This window comes from Narcine bancroftii, chromosome 1, assembly GCF_036971445.1.
Source record: "Narcine bancroftii isolate sNarBan1 chromosome 1, sNarBan1.hap1, whole genome shotgun sequence".
NCBI classification, from domain to species: Eukaryota; Metazoa; Chordata; class Chondrichthyes; order Torpediniformes; family Narcinidae; genus Narcine; species Narcine bancroftii.
The window spans coordinates 99,809,344-99,835,788 of record NC_091469.1 but is presented as its reverse complement, the minus strand read 5'-3'; the positions used below and the strand labels follow the sequence as shown (position 1 = coordinate 99,835,788).

At 43.0% G+C, this 26,445-nt stretch overlaps 2 protein-coding genes and 1 long non-coding RNA gene across 4 annotated transcripts in view; 1 reads left to right on the top strand and 2 right to left on the bottom strand.

The window, feature by feature from the left end:
- Window positions 1-3,303: 3,303 nt before the first annotated feature.
- Window positions 3,304-10,338, bottom strand: LOC138761468 (uncharacterized). Its single transcript, XR_011356335.1, has 2 exons — window positions 9,667-10,338; window positions 3,304-4,608 (listed from the first exon to the last, which is right to left on the bottom strand). It is a non-coding gene; the product is annotated as an uncharacterized lncRNA (long non-coding RNA).
- Window positions 10,339-13,821: 3,483 nt separating this feature from the next.
- Window positions 13,822-26,445, bottom strand: part of pole3 (polymerase (DNA directed), epsilon 3 (p17 subunit)) — a 143,542-nt gene continuing 130,918 nt past the window's right edge. Inside the window, exon 14 of one of the 2 annotated variants that reach the window (XM_069933574.1) lies at window positions 13,822-14,136. In XM_069933574.1, the coding sequence (XP_069789675.1) occupies window positions 13,973-14,136 (164 nt within the window). In that variant the 3' untranslated portion in view covers window positions 13,822-13,972. Of the gene's footprint in view, window positions 14,137-25,475; window positions 25,598-26,445 lie in introns of those variants that run through there. The other variant, XM_069933602.1, reaches the window with a different exon arrangement.
- Window positions 17,878-25,132, top strand: rpl12 (ribosomal protein L12). The gene is made up of 7 exons (XM_069933654.1): window positions 17,878-18,015; window positions 21,146-21,219; window positions 21,311-21,409; window positions 23,452-23,533; window positions 24,667-24,753; window positions 24,863-24,975; window positions 25,065-25,132. Exons 1-7 carry the CDS (start codon window positions 17,979-17,981, stop codon window positions 25,068-25,070), a joined length of 498 nt encoding a protein of 165 aa, XP_069789755.1. The 5' UTR covers window positions 17,878-17,978; the 3' UTR covers window positions 25,071-25,132.

Here is a 26,445-nt window from a genome sequence, read left to right as displayed (position 1 = left end):
GTTAGAGGACATCCCTCCAAGAATGTATAGATGGAGATTAAACTCCATGCTACTTAAAAGGCAGGATTTTAGAGAATTCATTGAACGACAAATTAAAATGTACTTTGAAATAAATACGGAATCAGTGAAAGATAAGTTTATACTATGGAACGCAATGAAAGCATTCATCAAAGGGCAAATAATAAGTTATGTAACTAAGATGAAGAAGGACTACAACCAGGAAACAGAACAGTTGGAAAGGGAAATAGCAAATATAGAAAAAGAATTAGCAATGAAGGAAGACACAACTAAAAGAAGAGAATTGGCAGATAAAAAAATAAAATATGAAACACTACAAACATATAAGGTGGAGAAGAACATAATGAACACAAGACAGAAATATTATGAACTAGGAGACAAAACGCACAAATTTCTTGCGTGGCAGCTTAAAACAAATTACCAACTACGAAAACTAATACTGACGCAAAATCAGCTAATCCCTTTTACAATAGATAACCTTTCCTTTAGAGAATGGGAGAAAAAAGGGATTAGAAGAAAAGAAAATTGTTTTTCGGGAAATAAACTATTATCCTTTGAACAATTGAAGAATAAATATAATATAACTTATGATACAATGTTGGCATACTACCAACTGAAATCCTACTTGAAGGACAAATTGGGAAACAGTCTGAGGTTACCAGAAGGAAGTAATTTTGAATATGTGATTACAGACACAATGATAATCAAAAAATTTATAACAAACATGTATATTAAACTACAAGAAAAGGGGAACGAGGAAACAAATGGTAAAACCAAACAAAAATAGGAACAAGATAAAGATAAAGAATGAAACATGGGAGAAGCTATGCTCCGGAACCATGAGAAATACAATAAACACGAGGTTACGTATGATACAATATAACTGGATACACAGGCTATACTTACACCTCAAAAGTTAAATAAATGGGACCCAACAGTATCAGACAGATGTTTTCACTGTAAAAAGGAAACGGGAACAACAGTTCATGCAATTTGGACATGTGAGAAAGTGAAAAATTTTTGGGAAGATCTAAACCAGATACTAAATAAAATCACAAAAAGCAATATACCAAAAAACCCAGAGATCTTCGTGATAGAGGTGCACCAAAGAAAAGGTACAAGGACTGCCTAAAGAAATCTCTTGGTGCCTGCCACATTGACCACCGCCAGTGGGCTGATAACGCCTCAAACCGTGCATCTTGGCGCCTCACAGTTTGGCGGGCAGCAACCTCCTTTGAAGAAGACCGCAGAGCCCACCTCACTAACAAAAGGCAAAGGAGGAAAAACCCAACACCCAACCCCAACCAACCAATTTTCCCTTGCAACCGCTGCAATCGTGTCTGCCTGTCCCGCATCGGACTTGTCAGCCACAAACGAGCCTGCAGCTGACGTGGACTTTTTACCCCCTCCATAATTCTTCGTCCGCGAAGCCAAGCCAAAGAGAATATAAAAATCAAAGAATTTGGACTCGATTTGGATGGAGCACAAAAAAGATTTGTTATGACAGCCCTAGCTGTAGCAAAAAAATGTATTATGTCAACCTGGAAATTAGAGGATAACTTGAGAATTCAACAATGGCATATAGAAATGAATAAATGTATTCCATTAGAAAAAATAACATATAATTTAAGAAATAACTTTACAATATTTGAACAAATATGGGAGCCATACATGAAACACAATAGAGAAAACCTACCGTGGACATCTACCACCTAAAATGACAGAAGGAGAAGATAATGAAAAGAACTGACTCAGTGGAATTTTTTTGTTTATTTTTATTGAGTGACAACATTGTTTAATGGGTTTAATGTATCTTATATTCTGAACTTTAAATAAATGGGAGGGGAGGTGAGGGAGGGAGGGAGGGGAGGAGGGAAGGGGAGGAGAAAACAACACTGTATATATTTAAGAAGGAAAATGTTGATCAATATGGTTTATAGTGTGAAAAATAAAAAATTTAAAAAAAAATCAATGGTAAGAACACTTCCAATCCCTTTTCAGTGCCAACCGCTCAGTCCAAGAATTCGCCCTGCTCCAGCTCCCTCAACAACCCTTGAGTCTAGAGCTGGATGAGGTCCTTATCCGAGAAGAGACATATAAGGCAATTGAACAACTGAAAAGTGGCAAAGCAGAAGGTATGGATGGAATCCCCCCAGAGGTCTGAAAGGCTGGCGGCAAAGCTCTGCATACCAAACTGCATGAGTTTTCATGCTCTGCTGGGACCAAGGAAAGCTGCCTCAGGACCTTCGTGATGCCATCATAATCACCCTGTACAAAAACAAAGGCGAGAAATCAGACTGCTCAAACTACAGGAGAATCACGCTGCTCTCCATTGCAGGCAAAATCTTCGCTAGGATTCTCCTTAATAGACTAATACCTAGTGTTGCCGAAAATGTCCTCCCAGAATCACAGTGTGGCTTTCGCGCAAACAGAGGAACTACTGACATGGTCTTTGCCCTCAGACAGCTCCAAGAAAAGTACAGAGAACAAAGAAAGGACTCTACATCACCTTTGTTGACCTCACCAAAGCCTTTGACACCGTGAGCAGGAAAGGGCTTTGGCAAATACTAGAGCACCTCAGATGCCCCCCCCCAAGTTCCTCAACATGGTTATCCAACTGCACGAAAACCAACAAGGTCGGGTCAGATACAGAAATGAGCTCTCCAAACCCTTCTCCATTGACAACGGCGTGAAGCAAGGCTGCGTCCTCGCACCAACCCTCTTTACTATCTTCTTCAGCATGATGCTGAACCAAGCCATGAAAGACCTCAACAATGAAGACGCTGTTTACATCCGGTACCGCACGGATGGCAGTCTCTTCAATCTGAGGCGCCTGCAAGCTCACACCAAGACAGAAGAGCAACTTGTCCGTGAACTACTCTTTGCAGACAATGCCGCTTTAGTTGCCCATTCGGAGCCAGTTCTCCAGTGCATGACGTCCTGTTTTGCGAAAACTGCCAAAGTGTTTGGCCTGGAAGTCAGCCTGAAGAAAACTGAGGTCCTCCATCAGCCAGCTCCCCACCATGACTACCACCCCCCCCACATCTCCATCGGACACACAGAACTCCAAACGGTCAACCAGTTTACCTACCTCGGCTGCATCATTTCATCTGATGCAAGGATCGACAAAGAGATAGACAACAGACTCGCCAAGGCAAATAGCGCCTTTGGAAGACCACACAAAATAGTCTGGAAAAACAACCACCTGAAGAAACACACAAAGATCAGCATGTACAGAGCCGTTGTCATACCTGTCAGAAATAAAACCTCTCACACATGAGTCTCTTTAAAACTGATGACACGACAAGCTTTATTTACAAGTCTGCAGAGTTGGACTTAACTGGTTTCTCACCAGTTAAGCCCCGATACATACAGTGCATTGATTTTTATACCCTTATTGTTTGCCCTTCCCCTTCTTATTAATACTGTTTTAATTGGTTAGTATTGCAAAAGCATTCTAAGTATAACTGCATTTTTAATTATCACGTTCGTTACGTACGCTGTGAACTCTACATACACTAAATTCTGTTTCTCACCCTTCTTATCAATCCTTTGTCTCCTGCATGTCTCTCACTATGACCATGAAAAGATAGGTTTTTAAAAAAACATATTCAGCTTTTGTCCTTGGCTGCTAGTAAGCTCCCTGTCCGTTCTGGCTTCCCTTTTTATGATTAATCATCACATTTTAACTTAAGTCATTTTAACCTAAATTCTCTATATAACAATCCACCCCTTTCTCTCTTTAAAATGTGTGTAATATATATAGATATGAATTCATCCGTGGACCCCCGCAGACCCAACAATTGGTTACATTAAAAGTTCCTGCAATTTTAGTTGCAAGATCTACAAAAAGGTTATTTCCCCCAACTGCATGACCGAAACTTTCATGGTTATTTGGATGGACTCGAACTAAGTCCGGCTGTCTTAAAGGGGCAGGCACTTTCGAGTGTGGAGTGGAACTTTTCATTGGAACAGTACGTTGGTGTATGCAAAACCAGAGTCCATCAGGGCATGGTGGGCTTGAGTCACCTTTCCAACCGTTAAGAGGGAAAGGAGTGGTATTAGGAATCTGTATATAATGACCCATATTATTTCCTTCTTTTTCCACACAAGGGGTATATGGATGTTGGGTGGTATTTTCTGCCCAGCATTTCTCAGGAACTGAGGTATGGGAAATGAAATTACCTTCCTTTCTTCCCCAAATGTGGTCCTGAAACAGGACCACTGTATCTCTGCATTTCTTACATTTCACACCTGATAAAGACATAGGCAAACTAAGAAAAATCAAAGAACATAACAATAACATTGTGAATCAAGTCTTTCTGCGAAATCGTAAAGTAAGAGGTTTTTCTCCAGGAACACAAGTCCAGTCTGAGTTCGTATCAGGGTCCTGAGGCGCCTCTACAGGTCCCTTAAATCTTGTTCGTGCTGCAGCCTCTGTAGTTAAGAGAACTTGGTATGGACCTTCCCACTGGGGCTGGAGTTTTTCAGTTTTCCAGGTCTTGATGAGAATCCAGTCTCCTGGTTCCACTTTGTGTAAAGAAAAGTCTAAAGGCGGTGTTTGTGCCAATAGTCCTCTCTTTCGTAAATCTGCAAGAGAGCGTGACAGTGCCTGTAAATAGTTCCTAACAAATATATCCCCTTCCCCCAAGGTGGGACACCCCTCAACTGTACTCCAGAAGGGAAGTCCAAACATCATTTCATAAGGGGACAATCCTACATCTTTTCGTGGGGCAGTACGAATTCTCAATAAAGCCAGGGGCAGACACTTTATCCAAGGCATTTTAGTTTCCACCATTAATTTTGTCAATTGCATTTTTAGTGTTCCATTCATACGTTCAACCCTCCCTGAGCTTTGTGGATGCCAAGGGGTATGTAATTTCCAAGAGACCTGTAATGCATTACAAATCAATTGCTGGATTTTTGAAGAAAAATGTGGACCCCTGTCTGAGTCTATAGAATCCATTATACCATATCTGGGGATTATCTGCTCTAGGAGGAGGCGAGCTACTGTAGAGGCTGTAGTATTTATTGTTGGGAAGGCTTCTACCCATCGGGTAAAGTGATCTATTATCACCAACAGATATTTCCATCTTTGGACTTGAGGTAACTCTGTGAAGTCGATCTGGATACGTTGAAAAGGGCGTATGGCTAATGGTTGACCTCCCATGGTCCCTGTCCTCATTACCTTCTTATTAATTTTTGTGCATAGGTGACAGTTCTGCACCTCCTGTTGGGCCAAGGTGTAGATTCCCTTACACACATATTCTCGAAGCACTGTGTCACATAAGGTTTGGGTGCCCCAGTGGCTCTGATGATGCAGGTGTTTTAAAATATTGCAAGTTATTTCTTTATTTAGAACCATTCTTCCATCTGGTGTCTTCCATGTTCCATCAGGTAACTGGCTTGCGCCCAGCTGATCCATGTTCTTTTCTTCCTAAGCAGTGAAAATGGGAGCTGTCTTTATGCCTTGCCTTATTGGGATTAAAGTAAGCAAACGGACTTCTTGTTGCATGGCTGCTCTTTTGGCTTCTTCATCAGCCAGTCTGTTTCCAATTACTGTCGGGTTATCTCCCCTTTGATGGCTTGGTATGTAGACCACTGCTATTTCTTGGGGTAATGTTAAGGCTTCTAGAGTCAGAGTAATCATCTGTTCGTGTGCCAATTCCTTTCCTCTTGATGTAATTAGACCACGCTCCTTCCAGATCTTACCAAAGGTATGCACTACCCCGTATGCGTATTTGGAATCTGTGTAAATCGTTCCAATTTTCTTTGCCAGTATTCTGAGGGCTCTCTGCGAGGCATATAGTTCACAGGATTGTGCTGAACAGCTTCCGGGTAGTCTCGTGGATTCTACTACTTTCCAAGTATTTCCTTCTATTATAGCATACCCACTTCTTCTCATTCCGTCAACACATCTGGCGGAGCCATCAATGTAGAATTCATATCCTTCTCCCAGCGGAGTATCGCAAAGGTCTTCTCGGGTCTTGGTCTGAAGATCTGTCAACTCGACACAGTCGTGCTCCACCTCTCTCTCTGTTTCACTGCCGTATAAAAACTGAGCTGGGTTGCAGCTATTAATCTTTGCAAACTGTAGATCTTCTCCGACCATTAAAATGGTTTCATACTTTAATATGCGAGAATCAGTCAGCCATCGATGGGCAGTTTGTGTTAATAAAACACTCACAGAATGGGAGGTGTACACAGTCATCTTTCCTCCAAAAGTAAGTTTACGTGCTTCCTCTACCAACAGAGCAGCAGCCGCTACTCCCTGGATACACGTCGGCCATCCGCGAGACACTGGGTCCATCATTTTGGAAAGGAAAGCCACTGGGTGTCGCTGACCGCCTTTTTCCTGTGTTAAAACTCCCACAGCTGTTCCTTGGTTATGAGTGACAAATAGCTGGAAGGGCTGTTTTAAAGAGGGCAGAGTGAGCACTGGGGCTCGTGTTAGGCAATGTTTCAAGTCCTCGAACCATCCCTCCTCCTCCTGGGTCCATTTCAATGGATAGTCATTTTCATTTGTCAGTTTATCATACATAAACTTCACCAAAGCTGAGTAGTCCTCTATCCATAACCTACAGTATCCTAAGAGTCCCAGGAATTGTCTTATTTCCTTCTTATTACGGGGTAAAGGCATTCTAGTGATTCCCGCAATTCGTTCAGGGGTAATTCGTTTCTGTCCTTTACTTATCTGGTGTCCCAGATATATCACAGTTTTCTCAACAAACTGTAACTTGTTTCTGGACACCCGTAGACCCTTTTTCCCCAGATAATTCAAGAGTCTAATGGTCTCTCCCCTCATTTCTTGTTCCTTGGGTCCTGATAATAGTAAATCATCCACATACTGCATTAGTTGGGAATCATCAGATTGTGGATAGTCCATCAGGATTTGTTCTAGCATTTGTCCAAACAGGTTTGGAGATTCAGTGAACCCTTGGGGCAATACAGTCCACCGAAACTGTCTCCGTCTACCTGTCCATGGATTTTCCCATTCAAACGCAAACATATCTCTACTTTCCTCTTCTAATGGACATGTCCAGAAGGCATCCTTCAAGTCGATAACACTAAACCACTCATGGTCTGGGGGAATCCGACTCATAATAGTATAGGGATTAGGCACCACTGGGTGGCGGGTCTGAACAATAGCATTCAAACTTCTTAGATCCTGAACTAGGCGATAGGATCCATCTGACTTTTTTACTGGGAGTATAGGGGTGTTATAAGGTGACATGCATTCTTCTAATAGTCCGTCTCGTATTAAAGTCTCAATTACCGGTTGTAGCCCTTTTCTCCCTTCCAAAGAAATAGGATACTGACGTTTCCTTACCGGCTGATGACCTGGTATTAATGTGACATGTAAAGGTGGGATGTCCAGACCTCCTCGATTTCCCTCCTTATACCAGACTCTCTCGTCAATCTGCCGTTCATCCTCTTCCTTTAAAGCGCAGAGGTGGACTCGCACTTCTCCGTCCACAGGGAGAGCACCCAAACCTAGGAGAGCCTGTAAGTCCCTTCCTAGGAGGTTAAATCCAGCTGAAGGTAATAACAAGAGGTCTTGTACCCCTTCTCTTTCTTCCAGTTTCACTGTTACTTGGGGAATTATTGATACCATTCTGGGAGCCCCTTCTATCCCAGAAATTGTCAAATTACTTTTTATAGGCTCAGTTCCGATTGGCACAGTTATTACACTACTTCGTTCCGCTCCTGTGTCCACCATAAACACCACCTCTTCTCCCTTGGGACCAATTTTTAGTTTTACCAGGGGTTCCCTTTTATATTTGGTCCCTAACATTTGGAACCCCTGACACCCCTAATCTTCTTCCATAAGTTCGAGGGCACGCAATTCCCTCTTGTATCGGGGGAATTCCCTCTTAAAGTGTCCTTCCTCATTGCAGTAATAGCACTTAACGAACCTCCGGGGTCTTCCCTCTCTTGGATATCTTGGATTGTTTAGAGGAAGGTTTTGTTTTCTTTCCCCTCTAGATTCAGCATTCATCTGTCGGATAGTCTGTACCATAACCTTTGTCGCCTCCTTTTGATCTTCTTCTTCTCTCTGCACATATACTTTTTGTGCCTTTTTTAACAGTTCACTTAGGGGTTTTTCACTCCAGTCCTCCTCCTTTTCTAGTTTCTTTCTAATGTCTTGCCATGATTTGGAAACAAATTCAATTCGAATAAGCTGTTCACCCATTGGTGTACTAGGGTCCACACCAGCATACTGTTGGACATTCTTTCTCACCCTCTCCAAAAAATCAGTAGGGGACTCGTCTTTCCCCTGGTGGTTCCCAAATGCCTTGGTAAAATTGTGACCCTTTGGCACAGCCTCCCGTATCCCTTTAATTGTCCACTCTCTATATTGTCTCATACTTGCCAATCCCTCGGGTGTTCGTTTGTCCCACCTGGGTTCATTTAAGGGATATTTTTGTTCATGGGGTCTAGGGTCCCCAGGTTGTTCATATTCCCACATGAGGAGGGCAGCCCGTCGAATCATCTGCCTCTGCTGGGGTGAAAATAATGTTCCCATTATTGCCTGCATCTCTTCCCACGTATATGTGTTTGGTCCCAAGAATTGGTCAAGCTGTTCAGCCAGTCCTATAGGATCTTCCAATAACTTTTTCATTTCTTTCTTAAATCCCCGCACCTCTGTACTAGTTAGGGGAACATTCACATATCCCGTTCCCCCTCCCGGTCCTCCCATAGGAACTTCTCTCAGGGGATTTAGGTTTATTGAAAACTTTGATGGTCCTGGACCAGTCTGGGATCTTGTCCAGGGTCGGTTTACCGGTGGAAGTTTAGGGTCCGACTCCCTTAATTCATCCTTTTTATCCCGGCCCCCTTTGGGGCAATCAGATTCATCACCTTTCCCCTCCGGTAATAAGCTTTCCTCGGGCGCAGTAGGCACCGGGGGAATATAAGGAGGGGGAAGGTTGTCCAGAGGTTCCCACTTCTTTTCTCCCGCTACCCTCAATTTAAAACATTTTGTTAAGGATCCTGGCCAGGGAACCCAACAAAATGCATATGCTGACTCTTCTTGATTCACCTTTGGTCTCGAATTTACATATATGTTTAATGCTTGTCTAACCCAATCCTCATCAGATCCAAATTTCGGCCACCAGACCGAGGAACCTTTAATAGGTTGTTTCGACCAAAGTAGACAATATTGGACCATCTTTTTCTTGTTTTTGTCTCGATATCTTTTACTATCCCAATTTTCAAACATTCTCCCCAAAGGGCTGTCAAGGGGAACTCCCAGGAATTGTCCTGAATTTTCAGACGAGCCCTTAGATTTTGATCCTCCCATTTTCCCACCTAGATCTGTTTATCGTTGCTGAGGACCCTCTCGCTCTGGACCCTACTCCCTTCCTCTCAGACGCCTCGTCGGAGGTGCTGTCCCTCCTTCGGTTACCGCTGAGGTTTTCCTGGGGTTGACCCCTCTCTTCTCGGCACTTCGTCGGAGCTGCTGTCCCTCCTTCGGTTACCGCCGAGGTTTCCCTGGGGTCTATCCTAGAGTCCCACGACAGGGTCCTCATGCCACGACAAAAGCTCTATACCTGATCTATTATGTTAGGTTTTTTTATCCAAACAGGTGTATCCCGTTACACCTGTTACCCAATCCCCACACCACAATCGTAAGTCGTCACTTACCGGTGTCTTCCCGGGGATTGAACCGTCACCCTTCTCCTCTCCGTCTTGTCGTGTCACCTTGTCCGGATACCACTCGCTCAAGCCGCCCGAAGCGACGAGCAAGGGACTAGGAGCCGCTGAACTCAGCGGGGTGCACCACCTCCGATGTCCCTCTTCTCGCCTCCCCTCACGGCCGGAGTGTAGATCCCGGACGAGCCCCCATTTGTCAGAAATAAAACCTCTCACACATGAGTCTCTTTAAAACTGATGACACGACAAGCTTTATTTACAAGTCTGCAGAGTTGGACTTAACTGGTTTCTCACCAGTTAAGCCCCGATACATACAGTGCATTGATTTTTATACCCTTATTGTTTGCCCTTCCCCTTCTTATTAATACTGTTTTAATTGGTTAGTATTGCAAAAGCATTCTAAGTATAACTGCATTTTTAATTATCACGTTCGTTACGTACGCTGTGAACTCTACATACACTAAATTCTGTTTCTCACCCTTCTTATCAATCCTTTGTCTCCTGCATGTCTCTCACTATGACCATGAAAAGATAGGTTTTTAAAAAAACATATTCAGCTTTTGTCCTTGGCTGCTAGTAAGCTCCCTGTCCGTTCTGGCTTCCCTTTTTATGATTAATCATCACATTTTAACTTAAGTCATTTTAACCTAAATTCTCTATATAACAATACCCACGCTCCTGTTCGGCTCCGAATCATGGGTCCTCTACCGGCATCACCTACGGCTCCTAGAACGCTTCCATCAGCGCTGTCTCCGCCCCATCCTCAACATTCATTGGAGTGACTTCATCACCAACATCGAAGTACTCGAGCTGGCAGAGTCCGCAAGCATCGAATCCACGCTGCTGAAGACCCAACTGCGCTGGGTGGGTCACGTCTCCAGAATGGAGGACCATCGCCTTCCCAAGATCGTGTTATATGGCAATCTCTCCACTGGCCACCGAGACAGAGGTGCACCAAAGAAGAGGTACAAGGACTGCTTAAAGAAATCTCTTGGTGCCTGCCACTTTTACCACCGCCAGTGGGCTGATATCGCCTTCAACCGTACATTTTGGTGCCTCACAGTTTGGCGGGCTGCAAACTCCTTTAAAGAAGACCGCAGAGCCCACCTCACTGACAAAAGACAAAGGAGGAAAAACCCAAAACCCAACCCCAACCAACCAATTTTCTCTTGCAACCGCTGCAACCGTGCCTGCCTGTCCCGCATCGGTCTTGTCAGTCACCAACGAGCCTGCAGCAGACGTGGACATACCCCTCCATAAATCTTTGTCTGCGAAGCCAAGCAAAAGAAAGAAGAAAGAAAAGATGGTATCTATCATGCTGGGTGTTTCTAGCATTTTCTTAATTTATTTCAGATTTCCAGCATCTGTAGTTGCTTTATTTTCAGGAACTTCCAATTATGGAGCACTTACCCAACATAACATTTTAAACTATTGCAACCTGTTAAACAAAAATCATTAAAGACAAACAGTGTGACAACTAGTGGGGATTGGTAAGGACATCTCCTCCACAATCTCCATCAGTACCGGAGCACCAACTGGCTGCGTTCTTAGCTCCCTGCTCTACTAACTTTACACCTACGACTTTGTGGCTCGGTAAGGTGATGAGTCAGCATACAGGAGGGAGTTTGAAAACTTGGCTGAATGGTGCACCACTAACAACCTTGCACTCAATGTCACCAAAACTAAGGAGCTGATTGTTGAATTCAGGAAGGGAAAACCAGAGGTGAACTATACAGTAATGATTGGGGGATCAGAGGTGGAGAGGGTGAGTAAATTTAAATTCTTGGGAGTCATTACTCAGAGGATCTTTCCTGGACCCAATACATTAATGGCATCATGACGAAAGCATGTCAACGCCTCTACTTCCTCAGGAGTTTGCGGAGTTTTCATCTGACATCGGAAACTCTGGCAAATTTCTACAGATGTGTGCTGGAAAGTGCTGACTGGTTGCATCGTGGTCTGGCAACAACAACATTCCCAAACAAAAAGCAAAAGGTAGTGGGCACAGCATAGGACATCACAGGCAGAATCCTCCCTACCATTGAGAACATCTACAGGGAATGATGCGCTGGAGGGCAGCAGCAATCGTCAAGAATCCACAACAGCCAGTACATGTTCTGAGTTCTCGCTGCTACTGTTAGGAATTAAAGTACCTTTAAAGAAATTGCTCGAGACAAAAATTGAGAACAAAGAACATTTATTACTACAACAATGCAAAGTTGGGTGCTTCCCCTTACCCTGGGAATACACACACACACTGGGGCTCACCCAACTTTTATACAGTTGATTTCAGTGTAGGAATACCCTCCCCCTTACATTCTTCTGCCTCCTGCTGGAGAGGTTTGGCATTAGGCAATCCTGCCTGCCTACGTGCAATTTCAGTATACTTGGAGAACCAGGGGGGGGTATCCTGTCGGTGTCCCTTCATGTCATTGTCCTTATTCACACCTTCCTGATTCTCGGGGCTACAGTCTCTTGATATGCAGAGTTGACTCATTCTATCTAGGGTTGGCTAATTTCATATGTATAAATCTGTGTATGGTTAGCTAATTAGAAATGTATGACTTGGTACTTCTGTCCAGGGCTAGGAGACCCTTATCTGATCCAGACTACCTCAACTTCCTACATTCTATTGTACCTTACCATTCCTTATCTTAGTCCTATGGTCTTGTCACAAAGACTAGAAGATTCTTATGTTAATCGTGCTGACTCTGCTTTCCTGCATCCTAAGCCCCAAGCTTATCCTGTTTGAACTGGTTACAGCCATTTTACTGATGAACTTTAGTTTCTTCCATGTTCATAATTTTAGATCAATTTTCCCATCTCTCACAATCCTCACTTTTCTTTTAGATCAGTAATACTGATCTTTCACCATGATCAGTGTTACTGATCTTTGGCTACTAGTGTCAGTGTGACTGATCCCCCCCCCCTTTCCTCACTTTTCTTTTAGATCAGTAATACTGATCTTTCAAGTGTAAGGTGTAGTTTTACCCAGCTGGTCAATAACCGAAATGTAACACCTGTGTAAAGTCTTTAGGTAGGGGAGCACCATGAAGGTCAGAGTAGCGAGTCCAGCTGCTTATTAGGGTTGTGAGTATCAGGCTCCAGCTCTTAGTAAAGAGTCTAGTCCATCCCACATCAGTCCGAAGTTGCCACGTCTGAACATGGGCATGGGCAGATTCACGTTGAAACATTGAAGCAGTGTCTTTTAACCACCCGACTTTTGTAAGCATTGTCCTGACGAAGTCTGTGAGAGACGCTGCCTTCAGCAGCGAACAAGTAGCAGTCTCTGAGAAACGCTGCCTTCAGCAGCGAACAAGTAGTCAGGCGGTTCCGTTGAATTGTGGTTAGTATATGATGTCCTCTTCAGCCCCGAACCCTAGGGCCACCGATCTCCGAAGGCTGTTTGGAGCCTGATATTAAAGTGTCAAGCAGCTCACGTTGTTGGAAACTGGTGCTCCCCTTCACGGGGTGATGAAAAGAGACCAAGCTGGGGGGGGATTGTTTCTTGTGATTTAACTGTGTGTTGCAGCTTGTCTGCTAACATTAGCATATGTATCATTGAACTTGTGAGTTGCAGCCTGTCTGTGTACATTAGCATATGTATCAACTCTCTCTCTCTCTGCTACATGTACAATCCTGACTACCATTCTGTCTGTCTTTGTCCCACCATGTCCTTTGTGCTATCGCTTCAAAACTACTGTCTTTAATACCTGTGTAGGCTAAGATACAAATTAGATGTACTCCACTAAAGCTGTTCAGTTCCCCTGGTCCGTATTGGAATCCCTTGTTAACCCATATCCCACTATGACTATACATTAAATCTATGCCCTGTCTACATTCTAAAGGAGCACAATTGTAACCTCTGCTGCCCCTATTCCAGGGGGGACTTAAAACATTAACGAACAATATTCCAAAAAATGAGTAAACAACAATGAAAGTAAGACCCATTGTAAGCAGCAAAAAAAACAACAATAACTGAATAAACCACAATAACTGTAAAGCTCATTGAAAACAGCAATAAAATACAATAACTGAATAAACCACCAGAACTGTAAAGCTCATTGAAAACAGCAATAAAATACAACAATAACTGAATAAACCACCAGAACTGTAAAACTCATTGAAAACAGCAATAAAATACAACAATAACTGAATAAACCACCATAACTGTAAAGCTCATTGAAAACAGCAATAAAATACAACAATAACTGAATAAACCACCATAACTGTAAAGCTCATTGAAAACAGCAAAAATACAACAATAACTGAATAAACCAAAAAAAAACGAGTAACATTACGGCACTTTGTCACGGCGCAGTGTAAGTTTCAGGTCTGAAGGATGAGGAACTGCACGCCAGGTTGAGTTTTGAATCTGTGTGTCGTGATGTTGTGGTTCAGAAGCTGGTTTAATTCTTTGAATGTGGGTCCAGCCTTTCTCTCTTGTTCTTACTGCGGTGTCTGTAATTAAAAGTACACAGAAGGGACCATCCCAGGCAGGTTTTAGTTGATCCTCTTGCCATGCTTTTACATAAACCCAATAGAACTTGAAACATATTCAACCTTTAGTTCTGCCTTAAGTAAAATGCCTTGTGCCACAGCTCACAGGAGCTGGCCTTATTTAAAACAGTCTGTAAAACAGGCACCAAAAAAAGTTAAAAGATGTTCTTATGAAGATTGCACACACAATAATTTAAGTACAGGCTAGTTTCTATTATATTCCACTTAAAAGTTCTGCTGCATGAATCCTGGAGCTTGTGGAGTCATTATTGAATCAAGAAATATTGGTGCCATGCCAATCTCATTCTAACATGCCAATTTCTCCAGTCCTTAAGTCAAGATGTACTGAATAGCATCCGGTACAAGATCTGTGAGTTCTTAATGATATTATTATTCTTATGCACCCAATTGTTCTGAACTATGCCACCAATTTAAATCATATTCCACCTATTGCAGTACTCACACAGCACCATAGACCAGTTCGCAGGTTTATTTCTCCATTAAGCTGAATCCAGTCGCGCAGGGTTTACCTCCGTGATTATTTACAATGTAACTTCTGCACTACCGGATTTAAATATAAACCTGATGAATGGGGAAAGTTATCATGAATTAAATAACAGCGGCAATTCAGAGAAATTGTGCTGAGGCATTAATTTCACTCCAGAGGAAAATGCACCAGAGAAATGAATGATTAAACTTATAGGAATCCCCATAGGAATCCCCAGAGGTATCTTTATTCTCCAGAGGTGGGTGATCTTTAAACTCACGGACCTTGACTGCTGAATGTGTAGAAGAAATGTACTAAATCTATTGATAGGGCTCCATACCTCTAACTGCAAGACAAGAGCCTGAAGCCTCAATTTCAAGTGCCACAGTGCACTTAAAGGGACATGCACACTCCCCCTTCAACTGGCTGATGCAGCCACTTTACACATCAGATCCTTTCTTTATCTTACATACACTTAAAGTTAAGATGTATAGAACTCACCCTATTTGCGCAAACATTTCTCCCTGCAAATGTTATAACATCACAACTCTCAGGTACTCCCTGTGCAAAATCACATTTGAATACAATTTATTTCATAAATTGGAATTAACTGGTAGTTAAATTCGCTCATTCTACAGTATTGATAAACGATCCTTTATGACATTTAAATTTTAGCATGAATTTTAATCAATATTGGTCAGTGACTGAAGTGGGAAGTCGTGATTTATGAAATTATCTCTGGTCTCTACTCTCCCACTCCCTGCACTTCTCCCAACATTCAGGAGCTGGCACACAGTCCCTGCCTTTTTTCATGTTACTCATCTACTATTCCTTTAACTGCTTGCATCAAAATGTTAGACTTTGCTTTCTGCTTATCCTCAGATGTCTGGACAAATGCTTTTTGTGTGATCTGTAGAAGCTGGGTTATTCCCTGCTCATGCCAATTTTCTGTCTTTTGTAATTTTCTCTTAATGTCTGGGGCTGAGTTGGTAACAAAACCTGTTAGTACCAATTGTTCCCCTGCTGGGGATTCTATGTCGAGACCCCCATATTGTATATATATTTGGTCCCAAAAATTGGTCTAACTGTTCGGCACATCCCTGGGGATCTTCTATCAGGGAGGTCAGTTCTTTCTTAAAGTTACACACTTCAGTACTGGTCAGGGGCACATTTACGAAACCGAGACCCTCTCCCATGGGAACTTCCCGCAGTGGTCTCATCCAATTGGTTTCTGGCTTATTAGGTCTGGGTTCCTGCTCCCTGGGAAATAAATCAAAGGGTTCTGCCCTTTCTTCCTGAAGAGTCTCACGCTGTTCTGAATTAAAGTTACCTCTCTCTCCTGCCAACAGAGGTGGTAATCGAGTGCTTTGTGAGCAAGTTATCATACCACTCCTGCTCTCTTCTCTCTTCTCTAGTGGTGGGGGAGGTGGGGAAGGTGCAGAAGGGTAGGTCATAGGAGGGGAAGGAAAGATAGGAGCCGGCATAGGAGGAACATAAGGTGGAGGGAGGGAATGTAACACATCCCAACCCTGTGGTTCAGGGATAAGAGGTTCCTCCTCTCTCTTATTCCTGAATTCTTTCTCATTCAAAACCAGCTGTTCAATGGATCCCTTGAGCCAGCAGGCTGCATATTCCCTGCTCTCAACATTGTCTTTCTGGTTTTGATAGAGCCATAGGTTCAAAGCTTTACACATCCATTCATCCTCGGATCCGAATTTTGGCCAGTACACGGAGCTCCCTTTAACCGGGTATTTAACCCATTCATTACAACAATACCTGACCATCGTCAGTTTGTCTTTACCGCGGGTCTTTCCTGTGCCCCACTCAGATAACATCAACCCAAGCGGGCTGTACGTAGCTATCTGGTGGTCACGTCCTGTGTCAGGACTCTCATCTTTACTGCCCGCCATTCCCATGCTTAGGAACAAGTAAAATACTCTTACCGAGTTCTAGCAGTACTGCTCTAGCGCGCGTCCTTCCGCCATTTGTTCTCAATGCCTCTTCTCGGATATCACTCGCTTCTTCCACTGACCAGCCACCCGTCGCCCGTGAGTCCAGCTGAATCAGCCGGGGTGCACCTACTCTCGTCGTCGGGGCACTCTGTCAGTGGAGGGAGTGTGATCCCGGATGAGCCCCCATTTGTTAGGAATTAAAGTACCTTTAAAGAAATTGCTCGAGACAAAAATTGAGAACAAAGAACATTTATTACTACAACAATGCAAAGTTGGGTGCTTCCCCTTACCCTGGGAATACACACACACACTGGGGCTCACCCAACTTTTATACAGTTGATTTCAGTGTAGGAATACCCTCCCCCTTACATTCTTCTGCCTCCTGCTGGAGAGGTTTGGCATTAGGCAATCCTGCCTGCCTACGTGCAATTTCAGTATACTTGGAGAACCAGGGGGGGGTATCCTGTCGGTGTCCCTTCATGTCATTGTCCTTATTCACACCTTCCTGATTCTCGGGGCTACAGTCTCTTGATATGCAGAGTTGACTCATTCTATCTAGGGTTGGCTAATTTCATATGTATAAATCTGTGTATGGTTAGCTAATTAGAAATGTATGACTTGGTACTTCTGTCCAGGGCTAGGAGACCCTTATCTGATCCAGACTACCTCAACTTCCTACATTCTATTGTACCTTACCATTCCTTATCTTAGTCCTATGGTCTTGTCACAAAGACTAGAAGATTCTTATGTTAATCGTGCTGACTCTGCTTTCCTGCATCCTAAGCCCCAAGCTTATCCTGTTTGAACTGGTTACAGCCATTTTACTGATGAACTTTAGTTTCTTCCATGTTCATAATTTTAGATCAATTTTCCCATCTCTCACACTACCATCAGGAAAGAGGTATAGGTGCTCCAAGACTAGCACCAGCAGGTTCAGGAACAGCTGCTACTCCTCCTCAACAATGAACTCAATCAGGGACTCATTTAAGAACGCTTCCCTTTGCACTTCATTGTTTCTCCCTTCAGTATTGCAGTTTGTTTACATTTGTGTGTTTACACGTGGACATGGTACACAGATTTTTTGCACTGCCCGCAGGAAAAAGAATCTCAGGGTTGTATGTGATGCATCTGACAATAAACTGGAAATTCCTCCTAAACTTAGTGGCTGTTAGGCCCTTCTCTGCCTCAACAAACATGGCACTCCGCTGGAGACATTCGCAAACCTCGCGAGGTTTGGCCTTCCTATAAAAGGCGGGAGCGCGATGACGCGTTCCTCTTCGCTGCTGGCGTCGGTGAGGGCGTAGCTCACATTTAGGTTGTCCCGAATTCGGGTTCATCCGCCGCCGGAACCGCGCGCCGCCGCCATGCCTCCTAAATTTGACCCCAACGAAATTAAGATCGGTGAGTCTTAGAGGGTCGGGAAGCCGGCGGCTCGGCCTGCCGTTTCGGGCGCTGGGCTGGGCTGGGCCGCGCCGCCGGACCACGTGTGCGGCGTTGGAGGGCGGCCATTGACCCGGGCCCAGCCGGCCGATCGGTCCCGACAAGGCAGTCCGAATGTTTGTGGCAGGGGAAGGGGCTCCTTTCTGCTGCTCGGCGGCCCATCTCCCACCGCCCCTCTGCTTCCTCTGTACTCCCTTCCCCAGCCGCCAACCTGGCGGTCCTTGTGTATTCTTGTATGAAGAAATAAAACCGCGGAAGTCCGCAGACATTGTGATTGAAGTTAAAACTCGACACTGGAGAAACTCAGCAGGTCAAACAGTGTCCTTTGTATAACTTAAATTAGTTTGATGAAGGGCTCAAGCCCGAAAACGGTGGTTATGTATCATCTTTACAAGATAAAGTGCATTGTTCGACTTGCTGAGTTTTTCTAGCATTGTGTTTTTACTTAGTAAGACGATTATGAAAATTATGAAAGACACTAGATTGAGGCAGGAGGAGTGGAGCTGGTAATAGGAGTTCAACTTTCCTATCTTTTCCTGACATGCAAGGTACAAAGTCTCTGGCTTCCCGGGGATGCAGTTCCTTAAATTACAGACTTTTAAAATTACTTTCCTCTTAGCAACTTGTATTGACCTATGAAGGCAGCAAATAATGGGAGACTGAAAATTTGGGTGTCAGGGCATTGCCAAGGCAAATTTAGACCAATATGAAATGTCAAGCTGGGGACTGGCCTGCTTTAGGACCTGTGGTCCCCTGCTCTCATCCACTCACCCAGTCCCAGCTGGGAAGCAGCCAACTGCTCAGGATCCTAAAGAAGTAAAACACAAAGCTCAGCAGACACCATTGTTTGAATCAAAACTCTATGCTGGAGAAACTCTGCAGATCAAACCGTGTCCTTTATGTAGCAAAGAAAAAGAAACATAACTGACGTTTTGGGCTTGAGCCCTTTGTCAAGGTATGAAAAAAATCGGCAGATGCCCGAACAGAAAGGTGCAGAGTTGGGGTGGGGGGAGCATGGTACACAGGCATGTGTAGGAGGCAGGAGGTAATAGGTAGAGGAGGGAGGACACAGCAGCAAGCAAGGGGGAGGAGAGATGGTAAGTGAATAGAGGTAAGGAAGGGAAGAAGATGAGGGAGAAAGCAGAGTACGTTAGCAGGCACCAGTGTAGTGGATGTTGATGCCATTGTTTGGAAAGTCCCTAGATGGAAAATCAGGTGTGCCTTCAATTTACAGGTAGCCTTGGTGGGATAGTACATGAAGCTGTGGACAGACATATGAGTATGGGAGTGGGCACAGAATTTAAATGGTTAGCCACTGGGAAATCCTTGTCACTAGTGCAGACAGAACGAAGGTGCTCAGCGAAGTGATCCCCCAATCTGCCCAGCCTCTCCGATGTAGAGAAGTCCACAAGGGGAGCACTGGATACTGTAGATGAGTCCTGCTGATCACTTCATTTGAAAGACCTGTTTGGGGCCCCAGGTTGTGGTGAGGAAGGAGATATGGGCACAAATGTGGCTTCTCCTGCAGCCACAGGGGAAAGCGGTGAGGGGGATTGATAAAGAGGGATGAGTGCATGAGGGAAGAGTCCTTATGGAAAGCAGAGAGGGGTAGATGCGTCTGTCGTGAATCTATTCAGAGCTGCTCCACATCTTCACATTCATTCATTGTAATGTTCAGATTAAAGCTTGACTCTCGTGTATCCTGTTGTGACTGTTGCTGCAGTATTTATGGGAGATATTTAGTGAAGTTCAGGGTCATCCCGACTTTTATTTTAGTGATTGTGGACTTTAAGGTTGCATGGTATCTTAGTTTAGACCTGCATCATTGGGTCAATTCCTGGTGGTTGGTGGGGGGGGGGGCGAAGGAATGGGTAGCCTGACATTTTGAGGCAAATGCCTCTCCGTGTCATTTATCTTGAGAATAAAAGTTTGATTTTATGTAGCAGAAAGATTTTTAAAGAAGTGCAACAGGATTGAGCAGAGTCGTCGGGTTTGTAACAGGGAAATTGTGTTTTGTGTCTTTGCATTCATCGATGCTCAAGCCTGGAACATTGGTTTTGTATCTTTATCTTTGTTATACAAAGTACACTGTTTGACTACTTGAGTTTCTCCAACTTTGTGTTTTCACTTGATACGTTTGTGGTTAGAACAAGCAGAATAGATCATGGTGAATCAGCTTGGTTATCTTCAATAATCTGCCACACATCACTTTGATATTGGAATGGTTACACATTGGTTAACAGATGAATCAATAGGCATGATCAGATCATTTTTGTGTTGGGAGATTGATTAATTGGTTGCTATTGGGATAGTTGGCGGGAATCTAAATTCATAAAATGTATTGGTTATTTGGAAGAAAGTTCAAGTGATCTCTTTTTTAAGAATGATTTACTCTTAGTGGTCAGAAGGATGTTTTCTTTGTAAGTTGTGAACTAGGAAGATAAAAGTTTGGCCCTTTATTCTAAGAAGGTTTTAGTTCTTGTACAAGGGTTTGATTACAAAATGGTAATTTTGCTCCAGTTGAATTTGAGGCTGCATCTGGAGTGTTATTTCATTCTCGTCCCTCTACTTAAGAAAGATTCTATTTGTGGTGGAGAGGGCAGTATTTATTGTTCACTGGCTCAATGAACACGTGGCTGCTCAGCCCTGAGATGAGGGCTCTGGGCTCCACCCAAGCTGAAATGTTAATTGCAGACCATTGCTGGGGAGTTACAGGAAGGGTTCTACATCCAATAGGTGCTGACTAGTACCTGGGTCAACGCATGAAATGGATGCTGTCAATCCCATTCGGCCCTCTGTTGCTCTGGTGGTTGGAGCATGGCCTTGAGACCACATTTCAATGCTGCACTGCTCCAGTCCTCATTCACTGCTCCTGCACCCAAGCTTTGTTTGATTTGTTGCTGCTCGAGCATGGAGATAGTTGCACTTAAGTTATTTAAATTTAAATAGAGCCAGTGTTTTGGAAAGACCTGCTACCCTTTCTATTCGCTCTGGAAAAGTAGGCAATAAAGTAGATTAGAAAATGTTGCTGGAGCAGATGATAGGTACCCTGGTAAATTTTTAATATAAAAGGTGACTTTTATCTCCATAGTGTATCTCAGATGTACTGGAGGTGAAGTTGGTGCCACTTCTGCTCTGGCTCCCAAAATTGGTCCACTGGGTCTGGTAAGTCTGCATCTTTAGCCATAAATACAGCTTTCAACTAATTCTCTGTGACTCCTTTCAAACTTTTATTTTCATCCCCTGTCCTGTATAGTCCCCCAAGAAAGTGGGTGATGATATTGCCAAGGCTACTGGTGACTGGAAAGGTCTTCGTATCACAATCCAACTAACTATTCAGAATCGACAGGCACAGGTAAGGAGTTTAGGTTATCTGCACTGACCTTTTTACAACTTAGTAAGAGGACTGGATTTTTTTAGTTTATTAACTACAGAAAATGTTATACAATGTACTCTAAGATTATAGGTATTATAATGTACAGAACAGCAGGGGAGGCTAGTTCATGATTTATGAGTGTTTTCCCTGTTGATGCACACCCAAGATGTACCACCATGAATTTCTCACATTGAGCTCATTGGTAATGTCAAAATGCACTTTATGAACATTTGCTGAGTGTGCACGCTGCTGTGTGGGGGTTGGTGCCACATTCCTACCCAGTACCTTTTCTCTTGCATCTTTGAAACTGATTTAATCATGGCCTAGCCTGGAGTGAAGTAATGTGCAAAGACTACCTCTGAAATTTGGTGTTAAATGAGCAGTGTGTGATGAGGCTGCATCTGGCCTGTACATTGAATGCAGGGATTCCTGGGGAGTGGCAAGACATGCTCCATGTGTTTAAGTGTCTTTAGGCTCATTGTGGCAATTTCTGCATTATAACAGGCTGTTAATCTTATTACTGCTTTGGGTAGAGTTGTGCAGCCATGCAGAGGGAAGACACTGCTCTTATCACATTGAGATGATTATAGATGAGAACCCAGGTGGTCTCACGTGCAGCGACTGCTGTGAATCCCAATAATGACCTAGGCTTGGCATGCTGTCTAGGGAGCAAATTTGGTGCAGTGTTTTCACATTGCTCACTCTATCTTCTAACACTAGCTCCCACAGACAACTGTTGCACATTGTTCTATTGATTATGCTACACCAAGCTCTCAACCATTCTCTGCAGAGGACCCTAATCCATAACTAAATTCTCTGACAGAACTTAGATTTATTGTCAGAGTACATGCATGGTATCACATACAACCCCAAGATTCTTTTTCCTGTGGGGAAACCAGAATGACCACTTATTAGTAGTACAAAAAAAACTACTCAACATACACAAATAAAGAAATATAAATAAACTGCAATACAGAGAGGAAAAAAAATTAATAGTGCAAAAGTAAGAGTCCTTAAATGAGTTTATTGTTGAGAAGTCTGATGGAAGAGGGGTAGCAGCTGTTCCTGGACTTGGTAGTGTGAGTCTGTGGTACCTATACCTCTTTCCTGATGGCAACAGCGAGAACAGTGTGTGTACTGGGTGCTGTGGATCCTTGATTGCTGGTGCTCTCTGATGGCAGCATTCAATGTAGATGTTTTTGATGTTGGAGAGGGTTTTGCCTGTGATGTCCTGGGCTGTGTCCACTACCTTTTGCAGGATATTATGCTCTGAGGTATTGGTGTCCCCATACCAAAATGCAAACTTTCCATCACACACCTGTAGAAATTTGCCAGGGTTTCCAATGTCATACCAAACCTCCCCAAACTTCTGAGGAAGTAGAGGCACTGATGTGCTTTCTTCATGATCCCAATTATTCTGCTTGGTTCAGGAAAGATCTGAGATGGTGAATGCCAAGAATTTAAATTTGCTCACTCTCCACCTCTGATTACTGGATTGATAACCTCTGGTTTTCCCTTCCTGAAGTAAAAAATTAGCTCTTTGGTTTTAGTGACATTGTGTACAAGGTTGTTATTGGGGCACCATTCAGTCAAGTTTTCAATCTCCCTCCTCTACGCTGACTCTGCTCCTTTTTATACAACCCACTACCATGGTATTGCCAGTGAATTTTTAGATGGTGGTGTTGTATCATGTGACACAGTTATGGGTGTAAAGTGTTGGGGAATGAATTGTTAGCATCAGGTTGAGGTTCCAGTGTATTAGTTAGCTGCTGGTATGAGCAGAATGCCTTCTGCATATTGGAGTGGGCACTGTTATCTTTAATTCTGAAGGCACCAGTCTTGTGGGATTATGTGGTGTTCTTAAACCTTGACATTAACTCTGGGAATGGTTGTTTTGTAGTTTCACGTGCCATTAAAAAAATATATATATTCTGGGTTCTAATATAGGAGCTTGTCTTTAATGGTATGTTGTGTTGCCTTCCCTGTTGTATCTGGTATTGACAATGGTCTTTCTTTTAAAGATTCAGGTTGTCCCATCGGCATCTGCCCTCATCATCAAAGCTCTGAAAGAACCACCCCGTGATAGAAAGAAGCAAAAGAATAGTAAGTGGCGATGTGTGGTGGAGGTTCAGGTGCTCAATGTTAATGTTTCCAGAGGTAAAGGTGAAGTGTTAGTTTGATTTCCAATGGGAGGAAAAAAAATTGGATTTGTAAAAATCCTCTCGAAAATATTTCATGTCGAAACTGTGCCAAAAGCATTGGACCCACAACTCCTCACTCATCTGAATTGTGATGATTTTATGTGATTCAAGTACAATACAAACAAGCCCAAATGTGTACTCATTAAATTTGCACCATCAACTTGGTATTCCTTTGAGACTCATGTATTACTCCCAATCCAGTTATGTGGAGACTGAGGCCCATACTGGAATCGTAGACTCTTCCATAGATGGGGCAGGAAGTGGCTGACAGGACAGATAGATAGTTTGAGAGATGGTGTGCTCTTTCCACCATTTGTGTAGAATTTCTCTATGATCCCAATGTGTGGTCTTAGTGTTTCAATGCAATTGTGCATATTCCTTTGCCATCTTGAGTGTATGTGAGCCAGAGACTCTTTTGTGTTGAGGTTGCATTTTGTCAAGGGGGCTTTGAGAATATCCTTGAATCTTTTCATACGTGTCCCTGGATAATTTTTTCCTGTATGAGACCTCAGAATGGTACCTGCTTCTGATACCTAATTTTGAGTAATTGAATGATCGAGAGTAAATGGGATCTCAATGTTGGGGTGTTTTTGCACTGCTGTGAGTACCTATTCTAGGTAATCAAGATCTTAGCAGTATATTTGAAGGCAATATCAACGATATCCACTTGTCTTATGAATTTTGTATCTGGGGTGAGGCCCTGATCTACAAATATTCTTTCTGACAAAAGACCAGGGGCTGTCCTGGTGCATTGAAAATGACAGTGAATTTGAGGATTGCTTGGACTGTGAGGTGATTCCCAAGGTGGTGGAATTGATTATTGTGCACTTTTCTTGCTGAGAAGTGGGAAGTGTATTGCAGATTGCATAAACATTGTCAGTGAAGCAATTGACTTTCTTCCTTAAGCATAATGATGCAAGATGGAGCTGAGCCAACTTGTCCAGCCTGTCATTTAGTCTGATTTTTTTTCTACTTGTGATGCAGGTGTCTTGGGTGGAGGGCAGTCTTATCACATATTAATGTTCCTTTTTCTAGTTAAACATACCGGCAAAATCACCTTTGATGAAGTGGTTAATATAGCTCGGCAGATGAGGCATCGTTCTCTCGCCAGAGAGCTTTCAGGTGGGTACAGCTTGCAACACACGTGCTGTGCACTGCAAAGTGTTGTCTGCCTTATACTTGTGCTCAATCTCTGCAATGAGGCTGACAGCGGTTTTTAAAATTATTGCAGGAACTGTGAAGGAAATCCTGGGAACTGCTCAGTCCATAGGCTGCAACATTGATGGCAAACATCCTCACTCTGTCATTGAGGACATCAATGAGGGCAGGATTGAGTGCCCTGCTGTGAGTTTTTTAAAATTCCCTTGCACTGCATTGATGTTTAGCATATTTTGTACCAAGTCTTTTACAATGTTTTCTTTTATTTCCAACAGGAATGAAGAGGTGCCAGAAATAGTGTTTCCAATAAAGTATAATAAAATGTCAGCCTATTAAGATAAAAGTCTTAATTTCTGTATTTTCTTTCTTCGGTGTCTATTCCAATAGATAATTGCATGTCTTCTCAGCACTGGGTTTAGGAATTTGGTCATATTTTTGGACTGCATCCATGTGAATGTCCCTTTCACTATTTACAAACTTTAAGAACTTTACATCCCCATGAAATTCTACTTAATTTCTAAGAATATATTAGAAAGGAGACTGAAACTGCAATCATTTGTGTGGTCTCAAAGTTCTATAGCATTACAGGACCTCACTTAGCCTTTAGTGCACATCACTCTTTTACCTTCTTTATTTCTTTTATGTACTTCTATTTTAGATTTGTGATATGTACAAGAAACCCTGAGTTGTTTTGAATACGACCCATTTTATTAAAAAAAATTGGATTTTCCATAGAGAACAATTTTGCATTTCCATTTTCTGCCCAAGTGATCCATGTGCCTTGATGAACTTTCTTTCCCACTGACCTCTGTTGTTGGGAAAACAAAACATCAATGAGCCATTAGTGTAGTTAATAGCAGAGGCCGAAATATCGATTCCTATGATACTTTAATAATTGTGGTTTGCTATTGAAGAAATTATTTGCTTATTTTTAATCCCTTAACCAATCCTGTGCATACTAATCTTGCAGAATAATCTTGGAACAGAATTGGTTGCAATATGTGGTGCAAGTTGTCATTATTAGGAAAAAGACTGCCATGTAGCATACTAATATCAGAATAATGCAAAATATTGGCTTGTTAATCTTAGCGATTCTGATTTAACAAACTACATCAATAAATCAACATAAATCTACAGTGTATCGTAGGTAGAGGGGGCAGTGTGTCTCTGCTCATAAGCATCAAAAGAAGAGACATAGGATCAGAAGAGGTAGAGTCCTTATGGTTTGAGTCAAGGGGTGGTAAAGGTAAAAGGACATTAATGGCCTCCAAACTGCAGCCGGGATGTGGATTACAAAATAAAACTGGAAATAGATGAGGTATGTCAGAAGGATAACATTACAATAATTATGGGGGATTTTAACATAAAAGTAGATTGGGAAAGTTAGATCGGTACAGGACCTCAGGAGAGAGTGTCTGGAATGCCTATGAGGTGGAGCAGCTCGTTGATGAGCCCACCAGGGGATCAACTGTTCTGGATTGGGTGCTGCGTTATGACCCAGAGGTGATCAGAAACTTAAAGGAACCCTTAGGCAGTGATCACAATATGATTGAGTTCACTTTGAAATTTGAAAAGGAGAGGCTAGTGTCTGATGTGTTGATACTTCAGTGGAGTAAAAGAAATTGGAGTCGCTTGAGAAGGGAACTGGCCAAAGTC

Coding starts and splice junctions, on each gene's coding strand:
- rpl12 (XM_069933654.1), top strand. CDS start 17,979: ATGCCTCCTAAATTTGACCCCAACGAAATTAAGATCG. Junction 23,534..24,666: donor TAGAAAGAAGCAAAAGAATA/GTAAGTGGCGAT, acceptor TCCTTTTTCTAG/TTAAACATACCGGCAAAATC. Junction 24,754..24,862: donor TCTCGCCAGAGAGCTTTCAG/GTGGGTACAGCT, acceptor AAATTATTGCAG/GAACTGTGAAGGAAATCCTG.